Below are 16787 nucleotides of genomic sequence, written 5' to 3' on the forward strand. Positions count from 1 at the left end.
ATCCACATGTGTGGAGGTAATCTGGGCTTCTTTTTAAACCAGCTGTTTTCTTGAACTGCTCACTAATGAAATGCTGTTCTGTTGTAACTTCAGCTGATTTGGTGGCAGCTGTGTCTGCAGGGATTCTGCACCTGTTCTCCATCAGCGTCTTCATCGACTTGGTGTTTGGGGTGATCACTCTTTACCACATCAACAAGATGAAGCGTAAGTCTCTGTTTTTAGTCATTTTTTTGTTTATAGCCAAAGTGACAACAAACTCATCAGTTGGTGGAGCAAAACATAAAGACCTGTGATGTAAATGATCCATTATTAGTTTCTCATTAATCATTTTTTCACTTGGTTCTACCATTTGTCTTCTTAGTCAGCAATTTCATAAATACTGGTCCAGAAAATAGTTTGCAATAGGACTGAGGCAGAGTTAAAGAATACATCTGAACAGCTGGAGAGAACTGGTTTGAAAGTTGTTGTTTTTTTAGAGAACTAATTCAATTGGATGACTGTCTTTGTATTAAGCTCAGTTCAATTCAGAGTTCTTTTCGTTTATCCCAAAGGGAAATTAAATGTTGCAACTACTTTAAACCATTTTTAAACAAGCAAACTTCAGAAAACTGAATAAAGATTTTTTTTATTGCTTTTATTTTGACAACAGGTGAGAGAGAGGAATTGGTGAAGTCGAACTCTGAGCTTCAGAGGAAGCTCCAGGTGACGGAGCAGGACTGCAGAGATGAAGCTGCTACGCTGCAGGAAGTGAAGAACAAACTGAAGACATGGATGCATCACATCAGAGTCACAGCAGAGGACATGGAGGCTGAGACAGAAGAAACCAAACTGAAGCTTCAGGCTCAGGAGAAGGAAGTGGCCATTTTTAACCAATCTGACAATATTATGATGGTAGGGAATGAAATGCAGGTGGAAACTGGACAAACCTAAGAAAAGATGATAAAAACATTAAAAATGAGTTTTTTATCTACAGAGGGAGGGCAGTTGGTTCAGACAGTCAACACAGAAAATATTCATATTTATATTGTAAAGAGTTACAACATGAAAAGCCATAAAGGTTAAAAAATGAGTTTTAAGTTCAGATGGAAAATGTAAATAATGCTAATTTATGAACCTGGTTACTGACTGATGGTCTACATATATTTAGTATTTATTTTTTTCTTTGTCATGACTGAATGTTTAACTTTTTTTTAACAAGTATTACTGGAGTAAAGCAATAATACCTGTCAGATTTATACATCAGTATAGTCTGATTGGATGGTCTTTCATTGTCTTCACCTGCATCGATTATAAATTTGTCAAAAGTTTAACAATGAAACTTGATTTCTGTTTCCAACAAGAAATCTATACAATCTATATATCCAAGTAGTTGTTTAATGTTTGACTTTTTATTTTTCACATTATAGTGGTGAAGCTCTTCAAAACTCGTTTTCTGATCATTGAGGGGACATAATTTTCCTGCTCATTTATTTTAAGGTCCCATAGAAGCATCAGAAAAAAGCTGCAACAATTTACTGCTTCTGTTCAATAAATAGATAAATAGATATTAGCAGACATGATGTTCTGTATTGTAGTCAAACATTTCAATTTAGTATCACCAATAACAACATGAGCAGTCACTAAATGTGGCGTCACCTTGTTATTTTATCTTATTTATAGATATATATATATATTATTTATTGAATCATTGTTCCACTGATAGACCTTTAGTCGAATATTAATAAAATCAATATTCTATAAAACAAATGTTTATTTGGTGTATTATTTTTCACATTCTCACTGTAAAGGACAAACATAATCCTATGAACTTCAGCTTTTATCTAAATCAGTGTTTTTCAACCACTGTTCCACGGCACAGTTGTGCCATGAGTGATTGTAGGGTGTGCCGTGGAAATTATTCAGTTTCACCTACAGTACCGTATCTTCCAGACTATAAGATGCTACTTTTTCCCTAAACTTTGAACCATGCGGCTTGTAGCCCGGTGCCTTTTTTCTGTGTATTTTTCTTCAACCACCAGGGGGCTCTCTAGCAGGAAGTGAATCATTAGAAGTCAAAATTGTAGATCAAAGAAGAACGCGTTAATTTTCATTTAGAACAACCACATGCTAGCAGCAGGCACGTCGTAGAAATGATTTCAAACTCATATGATGCAGCTTTTAAGTTGAGGGCTGTCGAGCTGCCACTACAGGAGGGAAATAAAGCCGCTGCACTTAAGGTCGGTGTGAACGAAACCATGGTTCGGCTTTGGAGAAGGAGGACTGTGTCCTTAATATATCCAGCAGGTTTATTGGGCTCCATACCTTATGGAAAACCAAGAGCAGCTTCCAGTTTTTTTTTATTTTATTTATTTATTTATTTTTTTTAAAATTGAAGGTGCTAGTATGGTGCGCTCTATAGTCCGAAAAATACAGTAATTGGTTTTAAAAGATTTTTTGAAAATGAATTATCTGCAAATGATGCCATCTTCGAGTGTTTGCTGTAGCAGTGACTAGCGGCGTAATCATGTAATTTTCTTACCACTATTTAGCAGTAGGTACAGAGCATTTTACATTAAAACAAGAGAATTAGTAATGCATGAATGTTACAGATAGCAGTGAGAGCATCGTATCTAGCAAGACTGTGACGACAGTGATGGAAAAGAGAGTGAAGCTCAGCAGTAGTTGAAAGAACATGGGTCTATTTCCCACAACATGTCTGTGTGAAGTGAGCTTCTCAAGCCTGGCTACTATAACAACTAAAACCAGAGAGAGACTGAGAGCTGTTGAGGAAGAGCTTTGTCTTCAATTTCTGCCAGGAAATCAGCTGTTTTCATCCAAACATGCACAGGTTTCACACTAGATGGGTAAAATATACAGATATTGACATTTTGTACATGCAAATCTTCATATTGTAACAGTGAATATGAAGTGAAATCTTTAAGAAATATTATTGCCTCTTTCAGAATAAGAATTATTTTCTGTATTCTGGTAAAATAATGCTTGTGGATTAGTTTGTAAAACACTTTCCAGTTCCAGTTAAATTTATATTGTCACAAGCAGTTAGACCACATCATGATTCAAACAACATTTATTCATCAAAATCATTTTATTTAAACAAATAAAAGATAACTTTTTTACAATATCATGTTCACAACACAAATAGAAAGATTTGATACATGATTAATAAACTGAAGCTGGACAATAATCATGTAGGTTTGTTTTAAGTTACAGACTGAAGCTGCTATTCACATGCTTGACCACCAGATGTCACTAAAGAGAAGCTTTGAGTGATGAATCAGTTTCCATCAAAGCTTCAGTCACAGGAAACGTCAGGTGGTTTTCACCTGAGAGAGCAGGTGTGTGTGTGTGTGTGCGTGCGTGCGTGCGTGCGTGTGTGTGCACGCGCGTTTGTTTGTAATACCTTGTGGGGACGATTTTCCTGACATATACTATGTTGTGGGGACCAATTGCTCCTTGTGGGGACCGGAGCCTGGTCCCCAGAAGGGGAAACCCTTGTGGGGAGTTTTGGTTGGATAGGGTTAGGTATGTGATGGTTAGGGTTAGGAAAAGGCTAAATGTAAGGTTTAGGCTGTAGAAATGAATGGAAGTCAATGGAAAGTCCCCACAAAGATAGCAACACAAACATGTGTGTGTGTGCGCGCGCGTGTGTGGCCTTTCCCTCCTTTAATTTAGACACTTAGAGAAGTGGCTTCTTAATAAATTGATTCCACAATGTCAGTCTGGGTTTCATAGTAAATTAGGATTTCACATTAAAAATATTTTCACAGTAATTGAGTCTTAAATCTTTTCTTTCTGTAAACATTCAGCCCTCTGCCAAGGTAACAAAATGAAAGGTGAGCTTAATCGAGTCTCTACTTCACACCATGTAACACGTTTTGACCTTTCCAGAAATAGTTTAAAATGAATCCAAATAGTTTAAACTGACAGCTTTCTCATATACATGAAGTATCAGACTGATGTCAGCATTTATCTGGAAATGACAGAGAAGTGAATGAGAAACTCTGACAGAAAAATGAGAGGTCCTAAAGATGAGCCCTGAGGTTCACCTTTCCTGATTGGTTTGGCTTTATATGATCTGAGAACAGATTGATTTTCATAATGCAAAAAGAAAATCCATTATAGCAGTGGTCCGCTTAATGTTTAAACAGACATTTTTAAAAAAAATAAAATATTGTTATATATTTGAATTTATATATAACATATATAAATGTTATTTATTCTGCAACAATTCTGTTAAAATTGAGCTTTTGGCAATATTTTCTTAATCAGTTGTAATATCTGGGTCTGATCTCATGACAGTGGGGTCATGTTTTAAAACCACTATAATAAAACAATAATAGCTGGTGAACGATTCTTTGCAGGTCAATATAAGAGTAAAGAATCCCACTTCCCAAAATCCTGCTTCACATTCGTAGAAACAAAAGAGTTTCACTTCAGCTTAGTGGAACCACTTCTCTGTGATACCACAGAAGAAGAAAAATACACCAGTAGCTGCTAAATCCTTAAGAGTCATGTACTCGCTGTAATTAAACTTTTCTTTAAATTGACATTATGAAAATCAAAACTCTAAACTTTACCACTTCTTATAAAACCTGATGACATGATAAACTGCTTTTCTTTATTTTTTAAATGACATTCCACTGCATGAGGTTGTATTTTGAAACATTTAGAAATGACAGTCTTCATTATTGCCAGTCATTATTTTCTTCATTATTTTTGAAGCTTTGGAGACAAGCTGAGTAACTTTGTGAATTTACTAATTGCAGGTATTTTGTTTAAGTATTATTTAAAAAAGACACAGATTATTTAGCGATGAAAGAATAGACCGGCTCCTGTCCCGATGAATATTGTTTGACAGGAGCTGCACAAACCTCCCGGCCTGAAAAGAAAAACATGTAAATTAATGAGTGAAGTTTTGGTTTGTAAATATTTGTGACTTAAGACTGTGGTTGTGTTAGTTGGTTACATTTAATCAGAAAATATGCAGAATGAAGTCATGTCACATCGAGCTGCAGAAATTATTTTACTATTTTATTTTTCTGGTATGTTTCCTTTCAGTGGTTGTTGTCTAAATGAGGAGCCTGAGGAGTCGATTGTTTCAACCTCTGCTCTTATTTTATCTTAACTAACAAGTTAAAATTACTTTCCTCTGTGCCTTCGATCATATGAATATGAGCTGCTGAGCTAAATCAAACGCAGTGCTAGACTGACGTCATGGCGGTTCACCACAGATGATTAAAAACGCCGTTATAATAGAAGGTACCTGTCGGTCTGATAGCAGCAGAAGCGTACGTGACTTGGTGGTCGGTTCTGGTTTCTCCACCTGAGAATTTAAAGACACAGGAACTGAAACCGTCTGACAGAGATGTGAACAACTGCAAACGGAAAAAAAATGAAAATACTGACCGTTTCTCCTCCTTGGTTTGTTGACAACAGCATAAGTGACACTGTTCAGATCTGTAGCAGCCTCATGTTTCAGGGCTGCAGTGGATTATAGAAACAAAAAAACTGCAATTAAATTTTTTTCATCTGACCAAAAGTGATAATTTCTGCCAATTTCTGCAGGCCAGTAATAAATACTGAGGTGATTTAGCAGTACCTTTGTGTTTCTTGAAGAAAATCAGTCCAGCTAGCAAGAGCAAGGATCCGAAGATGCACAACAAAATGGTGACAGGGGTCAGATACCGCACAGGCTGAGCTTCCTCATCATCAAATTCTGGAAAGTAGAAGATAGTAATCAGGCCATCAGGCAAATGCAAAATTACTAAATGTTCTGTTTGTTTTGTCAAAAAAATATTTTTGCTCTTAGAATTTGGTAGCTCAAATTATAGAGGATATACATATAATGACATAAGTGAAAGAGTCAAGGTGGAGCTTTGGATTAAAAGGCAGAGGCCCAATATGGCCGCCATGCACCAGAGACTCAAGAAATCTTCAGACATGGACAAATGAGTCAATGCAACCCACAGGAATGTTTTTAATGAGTGAATAACATGATGAAATGCTAAAAAATGTTTATTTTGCATAACAGTCCCTCTTTACTGTAAGAACCTTGATGCAAAATCTAATTTGACTTTAAAGCAGATTAACATTTGCTTAATTATATAAGTATTAGTAATTAACAATGTTTTATATTTGTACAATATTTTACATTAATACAAGTAATAATTAGCATTTTTTGTGAAATTATAAAACTTGTTGAAGTTGTACCTATTTCAGGTTGACACAAATAAACTTAATAAATTAATAATAATAAAAAAAACTATAGTAATGTAAAAGGTAGAGGTCTGGAAAAATGTGGCTAATGAATTATTCATTATTTATTTACCTAATTAAATAGTGTAGCTCACTACATTGTGAATAAGGCAAAAACCTCTGAAACTGTTGTATTTTTTTCAGTATTTAGCTTTATTTGAAATATAAACACCTTAATTTACTTAAATTTAATTGTAGTAATCAAATTAATTATTTGTAGTAAATCAAGCGTTTTAGAGAAAAATATAATTTGCATATTAAAAACTTAAGCATCCTTATTCCAGGAGGGATGTTTCTTCAAGTTGTCCTGTATAAAAAGTTTGCATATTTGATTATGTGTTTGTTATGTTCTCTGGTACATTAAGACGTTTTAGTAGATTTTATCTGATGTGTTTGAAATAGAGCAGAAAGCAAAAAGCTGCACAGAACAAAAATAAACCAGTCAAAAACCAGTAACATCTATTTACCATTTCCTGGTTTGACGACAGCCAGCCAGCTTTCTGCAGAGTCTCCAACTCCAGAAATGCTGCATTTGTAGAATCCTTCATGAGACGTGGAGACATTATGAAGCGTCAGGACGTTGCTCTTATCATAGGTGGTTTTAATGCTCTCGCCATCTTTGATGAAGTCACATGTTTGTGGTTTCTCATCATTCTTGTTAATACAATGAAGAATCACATCAGATCCTTCCTTCACGGGTCGAGCCGTAAATTTGAGGATTACAGGACCATCTGAGGAATGTGAAGAGGACAGCAAAATGTTTTGTCATCTATTTGAAAAAATCCCAATGTATTTATTAGGATATGTTTAAAATTTCACTTTAAACTTTTTAAGAAGACCTGTAATAGAGATGTTGAGAGCCTGGCTTCGTTGGCCCTCATCGTTTTCACACCAGTATTCTCCAGTGTGTTTTTCAAAGGTAGGATCGATTGTGCAGGATGGAGCTGGGATGCTGCAGACGTCCGACTCATTTGCTGGACTCAACGTTTGAAGGTTTTTCATGATGTGTTTGTCCCTGGGGCAGGAGACAGACACAGATCGGTACTCAAAGAACTGAAGTTGATCAGGAGAGACAACAGGAAAATCTGTGATGGAAGAGGAAGAAGTAAATAAACGATTTATAACAGATGGCAACGCAAATCTTTAAAAACAGAGCCAATCTATTTTATCAGCAGCTTATGAGACAATTAAGATGACTTTAGTTTATCATTGACAACAGATTTAAACTGGATTAATACCAAATTGAAAAACTTCAAACTATTTCTGAAGAACATCATATTTAATACTGTTTGCAAAATAAGCACATTTTTAAAATAGTTTCAAACTCACCAGGTTTCTGAGCAGAGAAGCTCTGAGCAGATGTGGTGGACAGCAGAGCGAACTCACTGATCACTGCAGAGACGTAATAAACTGATGAATCCAAACCAGCATGAAAACGAGAGTTAATAAAACACTTACAGATTTGGATGCAGAGAGCTGTGACCTCCATGATGCTCGATGCTGACTGACAAGAGTCTCACAGTCACACCGAGGTCACATGCAGCTCATGACTTCCTCTTCCTGTCTGGATGATCACTGATGCTGACAGAGGAGGAAGTAGAAATGTTCAGCAGTGACTGAAATATTACTGACTCACCTTCTGCTTTATGATGATCCAGACACATAAAGTTGGAGTTTTGCCTTTTCCTGTGATGAAACCTGAAATCCATGTTGTTAACTGAGTGAACAGAGAGGAGCTCTCTGAAAACAGCTCCACGCTGCCCCCTGCAGTATTTTTCTTAAGAAGCATTGTTCACACATGTTCACTAATCAGTGGTAAACATCTGGATGTCCAAAACTAATAGAGCTCAAAATGTTGCTCCAGTATGAAATCAGAAAGACTGAATGTAATTAGACGCCATTTTAAAGTGAGGTTTTTTTTTTTTTTTTTTTCAAAATTGGCGTGTTTCAATTAGGCAAGTTTATTTCTGTAATTTCAACTTGTGCAGTTTTATAATGAATGGAGATGCAGCCAATGACCCATAAGAACTACCAGATGGATGCAGAGATCGGCTTTTATTGTACACACAGGACATCAAACAGGGACAGGAAGGCAGAGGACATTTAGTGCCTGACCAGGACAGATGACCTGCTGTAGCCACTACTTTACAATCTCCCAAAGCCAATAGTTGTAGTTTTAGAGAACAGATTAAATAAGGTTTAACTGCTGCCATAAAGTTCATCCCAGTCAGGCTCAGATAAGCTCCTGCCGAACTTTGAAGTCAACAACAAAGAACTTTGTTCAAAGAACTTTGTTCTTTGTTGTACCTGCAATACCAAAAAAACATGATACATAAAAACCAATTCATTCATTCATAGCAGAACTTTGACCCTGCAGTGTTTTCTGCAGTCTGAGGTGAAGCAAGCAAGAACACATCTTCCCCTCCCGGTGAGTTAATCTAATGTAAAATGTTCTTTTCAAACATTATTCAGATGCTTATTTAGTCTGCAAAGTAATTTACTTTGATTTTATGAGAAACTTCATATATTTAAATGAAAACATTTTCATTTGCTAGATTATGAGAATAATGTGTTGTATTTATATGAATGTAAAGTGGTTTCTTTCTGCAAGTGCTAAAGATATATTTTTAAGTTTTATGCAGTGTAGAGTAAAGAAAGAGTAGGATGTTCCAGAAGCACTTTAATACAAACCAATCTCATTATAAGTTAACCTTGACTTTGACTCATGATTTGGGTTCATCAGGAAATAATAGATTGTTTGAGCAGGTTTTGGTGATGTGGTTTGTGGTTGTGAAGTTTATTTTTTGTTTTTTTAGGTAATAACATGACAGTCCGAATGTATCTCAGTTTGGCTTCATCACGTTTCCTGGATTCCAGCTGGTCTATTTCTATCAAATCAAAACCATGTGCTGTGATCTGCGTTTCTGCTGTGGCTGTTTCTGCTGCTCTCTACTGGAAATACAGACGTAAGTTAATATTTATTTATTAGTAATAGCATAACAATTACTGTTAATAACAAAGAACTTATGCATTCATGTGATTTGATAAGATTTATGATGAGTCAGTTTTAAAAAGTACTTCAATACAATTTCTTGTGAAAGAGTAGGATGTTATTTAAGTCAGTTGAAATGAAATGGAAACTTGAAGTCAAGAACACAGAAAAAGAAGGTTTGGAAATAGATGAATGATTTGATGTAAAGTTTTAAAAGGTCAACAAGGAATCTTGGATTTCAGGATATCAAACTCCAAACCTCGAGAGCCAGTGCCAATAATCAGACGTGACTCTTTCAAAACACCTGAAGAAAATAATCATGTCATTAGCAGTAGATGTCTTTAGTGTTTATTTGTTGTGGAAGCAATTCAACAATTTGATTCAAGAGTTGGATCAGGGACAGATTTAACTCTTAGAGGACCCTGAAGGTTTTAGTTTCCATCTCTGCCTTAAACCGGGAAAACGTGGAAACAGTGAAACAGAACATTTCCCTTTTAACTGGGACAAACCTCCAGATACCACAATGACCGAAGTGAAGATGGGGCTGAAAGAAAAATGTTTGAAAAAGAGAGAAACAAAGTCAACAATCCAAAAATATCAAAGGATATCTTAATTAATCATAGGGGACAAAATAATACTGTTCTGTAACATTTCCAATTTGGATGAGAGAAAGACAGTTATTGTAAGAATACAACTGAACATGGAGATGTTGGTGAAGTAGATTCAAGTAAGATCCAGAAATAAGGATGTTCAGAACAGACTTTGATTAATTCATCCAGGCAAACTATGTAATTTGGTACAAATGCAGTGGATGCATTTTGAATTTATACCAAATAATGTCCAATCAGGCTTATTGGACTGGGCTATTTTTGTGACATAGTGTAGTTGAGCTATAAAAACCAACCTGGACAGTCAGCTGCAAAAAGCTTCATTGGATTATTCTACTGTTTGTTATAAAACTGATCTGTTTTTAATTACAGGTGAAAATTCTGTGCTGCAAATGAAAACAGGAAAATGACAAACTAGTAATAAGCAATTACCTACAGCAATGAATGAAATGGAGAGGAAAAAAGTGAAGTTAAAGGACAAGTTGCAGATTAAAGGACTTAAAGTCAGAAAGTCACTGAAGTCAAAAATAAAAACAATGAAAAAACATTTATGTGAAAGATTTTCTTGACACAAAAGATGCTGTACTGCTGCATTTCCAGGTGAATTTAGAGGCAGAAAAGAATATTACTGATAATCAGCATCTGAACATGGAGTTGGTGAAGATTAAAGAAAATCAAATATTACAGAACCAAATCCCCCAACACCTTTTATCTGATTAAACTGTAACGTTTTGTTGTGCAAAATCCAGTTTAATGCTGAAGCAGAGGAAATGCAAATGGCTGCTGGATGTGTGCATGATTTAATCAGTTTGTTTATGTGGTATTAAATATGTATTAATCTTTTTGCCAACAGGTGAGAATGCTGAGCTAAAGAAGGAAAATGATCAACTACAAACCACAGTGAATAACGTGAAAGCAGAACTTAAGAACCAGAAGCATCAACTTATAGAAAAACTTAAAGAAATTGAGACTGAAAGGGTGAAAAATAAACAGGAGCTTCAGTCAGAGGAAACGAAGATAACAGGTGGAGAAAATACTGATGACAAAGAGTCGTTATTAAGAAGGAAGGAGGATCTCCTGAAGTCTCAGTGGAAACTGGATGAGGACAAGAAACATCATGAAAGGCAAATATTAAACATAGAGAAAGTGATGGAACCAATCGAGATGATGCCATCAACATAGATAAAGAGGAGGATGTTTAAAACAACATCTAGAAGATCAACATCTGGTTGTTTTACAATATGAACTGTATTGGAATTTAGATTTGTTTTAACAAACTTGAATACTTGAATAAATCCAATTCAGACAAAGAGAAAAACAGCAAAGACCGTCTCTGTTTTCTCTATCAACCACCCTGCCAGCATGCCTAGGTGGGCCCCATATGGGGAAAAGGTGGGCAGACATGGCTGTGGCCTTCATCTTCATCACACAGAACAGATGCTGAGCAGCTCTGAACCACAGATCAGCACATTCCCACAGCTTGGAGGCAGATTACCGGTGGCCATGTAGGGTCACAGCCTAGATGGACACCCCAGGGGGCCCCCAATGTGTCCCCCCCCCTTTCCCCCATGTGGGGCAAACCTAAGCATGCTGGCAGGGGAGCTTCCTTCCATCCATCCATCCATCCATCCATCCATCCATCTGTCCATCCATCCATCCATCCATCCATCCATCTGTCCATCCATCCATCCATCTGTCCATCCATCCATCCATCCATCCATCCATCCAGGAGAACTTTGAAGTTCATTATGGAGGATCCAAAAGCCAGAATTCATCTGAAGTCCCTTCAGTATTTTCTCAGTTTTCCTAAAAGTTTCCTGCCTGTTTAATTCTCCCTGAAACCTCCAAAAGGATTTTACTGACTTTACTGAGTCCAGTAGGCTCTTGTTCTGACCACAGCCCGTCTTAAACCCTTCCAATGATCCCCACTTTAGACAAATCCGTCCACTTTGGTGAAATGTATTTTTATTTATCTGTGCGTTATGCTTTTACATTTTTAAATGTTCTAGTAGAGTTAATATGCAGCAAACACATGGAGGAGTTTATCTCCCCACTCTGGGTAAGGAAGTAGATAAATGTTCCCTGATTTCAAAACTTTGGCTGAAGTGGCTCTTCTATATTACAGTTAATGTCTTCTGAAGTTGTATTCAAATAAATTTGCCTTTTTTTCCAAAGTATTTTACTAAAGTAGATGAAGAAAATGGGCATCAGAAAACATCAAAAAGGTGTTTGCTAAAAATACTAAAAACTGAGTAACAGTTTTACGTTATTATAAATAATATAATTAGAAAGACACAAATATAAGGTGTGTAATTTCTTGTATTTTAAAATAAAATATGTAAGCAGTTTATTCTGTGGCGCTGTAAGGTGTGGTGTCATAAGGTGTGGTGGGTCAGAGTTTAATCTTTCCTCTGAAATGGTTAAATATTAACTACATAATGTAACTTTCCTGTTAAATTATGAGCCTCTGCAAAATGTTGGAACCAAATCCTGATTTTTATCCCAAACATAAAACTTGAAAACGTTACATTAATACATTTTTAATACCATTATGCTCACATTGCTGTTAAAGTTTCAGCATACATGTTAAATGTACATAAAGTTCACTCTTTTAGTTTCAGGTTGATTCTGCGTTATGATTAAATATTAACCAGGTCTAACTTTCCTCAAGATAATAAAACAACATCCAGTCTGGGAGTCCTGGTGTGAATCTGCACGATACTTTCCGGAGGGTTTGGTTTCACATCATTATGAGGGTTAGAATGATTTCTATTTGACCTAAAATTAATTTAAAACATTTTGAATTAGTTTGTAAACAAAGTGAGAAAATCTTCAATAAAACGTCTTCAATCTGAGGACTTTGACCGAATAACGCGAGGAGAAAAGAGGAAACTAGAACGCCACTAAAAAGGTATTTCATTCTTTTTATTCTCTTATTTCTTACTATTGTTTCCCAAAGCTTCTTATTTACTAACATACAGTGTTAATAGTTCAATGTGAAGCTTGTTTTTACGGTAATAGAAATTGTAATTTTCTGTAGCTGGTAATAAAATCATGTCAGCTGCAGGACGACATTTTGTTTTAACGTGTTCATGTAGATGTTTTCTGTACGACTATCAGTCTCTACTTTCATCAAAGTTTGACCCAAACTTATTCACTTTCCATCCGTCATGTCGGTTTCTGGCTTGTATTTTTAGCAGAAAAGCTATTAGATCCAAACAGATTTTAAACCAGGATCAGGTCTTTACAATAAACACCTTAAATCTACATAATGCTGGCGTTTATTGTAACCAAACATCTTACCTGCTAAAAAACATTGTTTTATTTAACCTAACAAACATTTTGCTTTTTCCTTTCTTAAGGACAAAAGAGGTTTTCTTTTAGCAGCCAAATCCCTGCTTGTTAAATATTCTTGATGTGATGTGGAAAACAGAACTTATTTTTATTTTTCTGTACATTTGAAAACCTGGAGTCTTTCCTTCCTGGTTTCCATGCATCTCTTTTCTAAAGCAGTGGTTTCACCTGCTGCTAGTAATTTCCTTAAATACAGCGGGATGCAGGAGGCATCTGGTCAGGATGCCTCCTGGACGTCTCCCTGGTGAGGTGTTCCGGGGACGTCTCATCGGGAGGAGGCCCCGGGGAAGACCCAGGACACGCTGGAGGGACGATGTCTCTCAGCTGGCCTGGGAACGCCTTGGGATTCCTGGAGGAGCTGGAAGAAGTGGCTGGGGAGGGAAGACTGGGCCTCCCTTCTGAAGCTGCTGCCCCTGTGACCCGACCCTGGATGAGCGGCAGAAGATGGATGGATGGATGGATGGATGGATGGATGGATGGATGGATGGATGGACAGCGGGTTGCAGTTATTTTTATTTTCTTAGTCATTGTTTTTAGCATTGCTGTATGAAGGAATGATGAATGAAAGTTGTCAAAGAAACTGTGACAGTACACTTAACTCATGTAATCAGTTTTGAAATTCTGTCAAACTGATGTTTAGTCTAAAAACAATAAATCAATAAATAGGTTGTCATTGTTTGTTAGTAAACATTTCCAAGCTTTAAATTTATATCTGTGTGTTTCAGTTTTTGTCTCTCCAAGATGTTTCACAACCCAGATGGATTCATTTCTGGATTCTTTATCAGCTTAATTCTTCTGATTCACCTCAATGAAGGTAAATAGAGGAATCAGGATTCTGGTTTCAGACATGGAGTTGGGGAGCAATTTAGTTTTACAAAGAAAGACTTCAGACTTTATTTAGACTGGTCTAACATAAAAAATCTTATTAATTTTATTAAGCAGGAGTAACAGCCTGCTTAATCAAGCAAGGTATTACGAAGCAGGTTAACTTACACTAAACGGTATGTAGGTTACCGTTTAACGTACATACCAGTGATGGGTGGTAATTGATGGGTTTCCACAGTGAAAAAAACATTCTAATTTTATCTTAATCCCAATCCAGCTGGTATTTATATTTTGCTGGAAATGTAGCAGATTTTTCCTGTAGGAACTTGTATTTTTTCCTCAGGCTTTTAGGCTGAGATTTGAAGACAAAATTAGGTTTAAAATGTCCACAGTTAGATGGATTAAGCTGAAAATGAATTTGTTTTTGAGAATTTGTTGCTAGTTACCTATAACAGAGAAAAACTATATCCTGAAATGTGAAATGTTTTGTTTCTCAGGTCAGCAGGAGGCCGATTCGTCTCAGACCATCAGAGCGATGCCTGGCGATGACGTCGTCCTGCCCTGTCATGTGGATCCTCCTCAGGATCTTTCTCAGTTTACAGTGGAGTGGGGCAGACCAGACCTCAAACCCAGATTTGTGCATGTTTGGCACAACCAGAAGGAATATTTAGCTGACCAAAACAAAGTCTTTAAAGGACGAACGTCTCTGTTCAATGACAAACTGAAGGACGGAAACTTTTCTCTGAAACTGTCTGATGTGAGACATTCTGACAACGGAAGATACAGATGTTACAACCCGAAGGAGAAAACAGAATATTTTATCCAGCTTCTCGTTGGTGAGGAAACCAAACAATAAACATGTATTTAATTTAAACCAGGACTGATTAACAGTCTTATAAGTCTTATTAAAACCAAACAGGTTCCACATTGAGATATATTGTTAACTTAGTGTTGGGCTTAAAATGGTTTGGATCAGAATGAAGATAAAACAAGAAGAGTCTCAATAACTAAAATAAGGTAAATATTAAACATGGAAGGTGTTACACTTTATCTACAAAGATTTACATCACAGTTACAGGAGCAACATGGTGCAGATTATTTTAATCAGGATTTTGTTCAAGTCACTTTCTGTCATCATGAAGTGTGTTGGAGCAGAACGGACATAGAAGAAACATAAAGAAGAAAATAATTATACTGGAAGTTTATTAATGATGAAAAGAAGAAGATGATGCTATTAATTTAAATTAGTGGGACAAAACAAACAGTAAAACCATTTAACAATCAATCAATATTAAACTCTGAACTGAGGTATTTAACTCCTTTGATGTTTCCAGTTGGTGATCAATAAATTATTCATATAAAAAATGACTCCTAAACCTTTCAGGATCTATTTTTACTGAATAGTTTACCTGTCATCATCAGGCTCCGCCTCCTCACCTGGTGCCAGTTTATCTGGACTGGATGTCAGCAGCAGTGGAGTGATGCTGGACTGCAGCGCTGCAGGCTGGTATCCAGAACCTGAGATGTTCTGGCTGGACGGAGACGGAAACATCATGTCTGCTGGAGCTGCAGAGAAAAGCACAGATCCTGATGGTGTTTACACTGTTAGCAGCAGAGTGACTGTAGAGAAGAGAAACAACAACAACTTTACCTGCAGAGTCCAGCAGAGAGACATCAACCAGAGCAGAGAGACACACATTCATGTTCCAGGTGGGAGAATAAAACACTTTAAACACTTTAGTTATTTCACTAACGGTTCTGTTTGGTCGTGTTTCAGATGATTTCTTCATCAATGAGAGCAGCTGCTCCGTTTCTATCAGCTTCAATGTCATTTTAGTCGTCATGGTTGTTCTTGGAGTCGCTTTTATTATTTGGATGAAGAAACAAAACAAAGAGGGTGAGTGTGTTTTAATAGAAACCCAATAAACTTTTACAATCTTAAAGAAAAACAATTTTCATTCTCTGTGTAAGAACTATACTGATGAATAACCTTAATCTGAATTCACTTCTTGTTTCTACAGAAAAGAAGAAGTTAAAGAAAATCAGTGAAGAGCAAATGAAGCTCATTCCAGCAGCAAGACTGGAGGAGGAGCTAGAAAAAAGAAACAAGGATCAGAAAATCATTGATCAGCAGATTAAATCACTAACAGAGATGTTAGAGGAACTGAAGGAGCAGAAAAAACAACTTACTGATCAAACGATGGAGGCAGATAAAATGATTGAGGAGGATGAGAAGAAGTTTAAGGCTGTTGATGATGAAGTAACAAACCAGACGGGGAACAAGATAGAAAAAAAAGCACAAGGATATTTAAAACTGAAGGAAATTATAGCAGAGAGCAAAGAGAAACTGACTAAAAGAAAACAAGATCATCAAAAGGTTGGATATACGACAGATAAACTGATAAAAAGAACAAATGATGAAATTAACAAGCTGGAGGAAAGAAAACAGGAGATAGAAAAACATGTAAAGAAAATACAAAAACAACTTGATGAAAAATAGTCAAAGGAATAAATCTGATGTCACTCATGAGCCAGAAATAAATGAAGTTTTCATTATTCAGCAACATTTTGATTAAAGAAAAGTTTCAAACTCAGCAGATTTATTGCAAACACTGAGATATTTTAATAACTGAAGCACTAAAGAAAGTTTAGATGTGGATTTAGTCTGACAGGTGAAAAAACTGCTGCAAACTCAGATGATAAACCTACTGAAAGCATACCTAAAGTATGACAGTTTTACATATGTATAAAAT

At 36.2% G+C, this 16787-nt stretch overlaps 2 protein-coding genes across 2 annotated transcripts; one reads left to right on the top strand and one right to left on the bottom strand.

The window, feature by feature from the left end:
- Positions 1–3630: 3630 nt before the first annotated feature.
- Positions 3631–7964, bottom strand: LOC106939966 (uncharacterized). Its single transcript, XM_015022564.1, has 8 exons — positions 7892–7964; positions 7585–7665; positions 7095–7340; positions 6723–6986; positions 5600–5716; positions 5407–5481; positions 5264–5323; positions 3631–4879 (listed from the first exon to the last, which is right to left on the bottom strand). Exons 1-8 carry the CDS (start codon positions 7962–7964, stop codon positions 4803–4805), a joined length of 993 nt encoding a protein of 330 aa, XP_014878050.1. The 3' UTR covers positions 3631–4802.
- Positions 7965–12477: 4513 nt separating this feature from the next.
- On the top strand, positions 12478–16787 carry LOC106939965 (butyrophilin subfamily 2 member A1-like). Its single transcript, XM_015022562.1, has 6 exons — positions 12478–12766; positions 13935–14023; positions 14532–14870; positions 15457–15744; positions 15812–15931; positions 16056–16787. The coding sequence occupies exons 2-6, from the start codon at positions 13951–13953 to the stop codon at positions 16532–16534; spliced, it is 1299 nt and encodes a 432-aa protein (XP_014878048.1). The 5' UTR covers positions 12478–12766; positions 13935–13950; the 3' UTR covers positions 16535–16787.

Source organism: Poecilia latipinna, unplaced genomic scaffold, assembly GCF_001443285.1.
Source record: "Poecilia latipinna isolate Pla-1442-1.1 unplaced genomic scaffold, P_latipinna-1.0 Scaffold3044, whole genome shotgun sequence".
Classification (NCBI taxonomy): domain Eukaryota; kingdom Metazoa; phylum Chordata; class Actinopteri; order Cyprinodontiformes; family Poeciliidae; genus Poecilia; species Poecilia latipinna.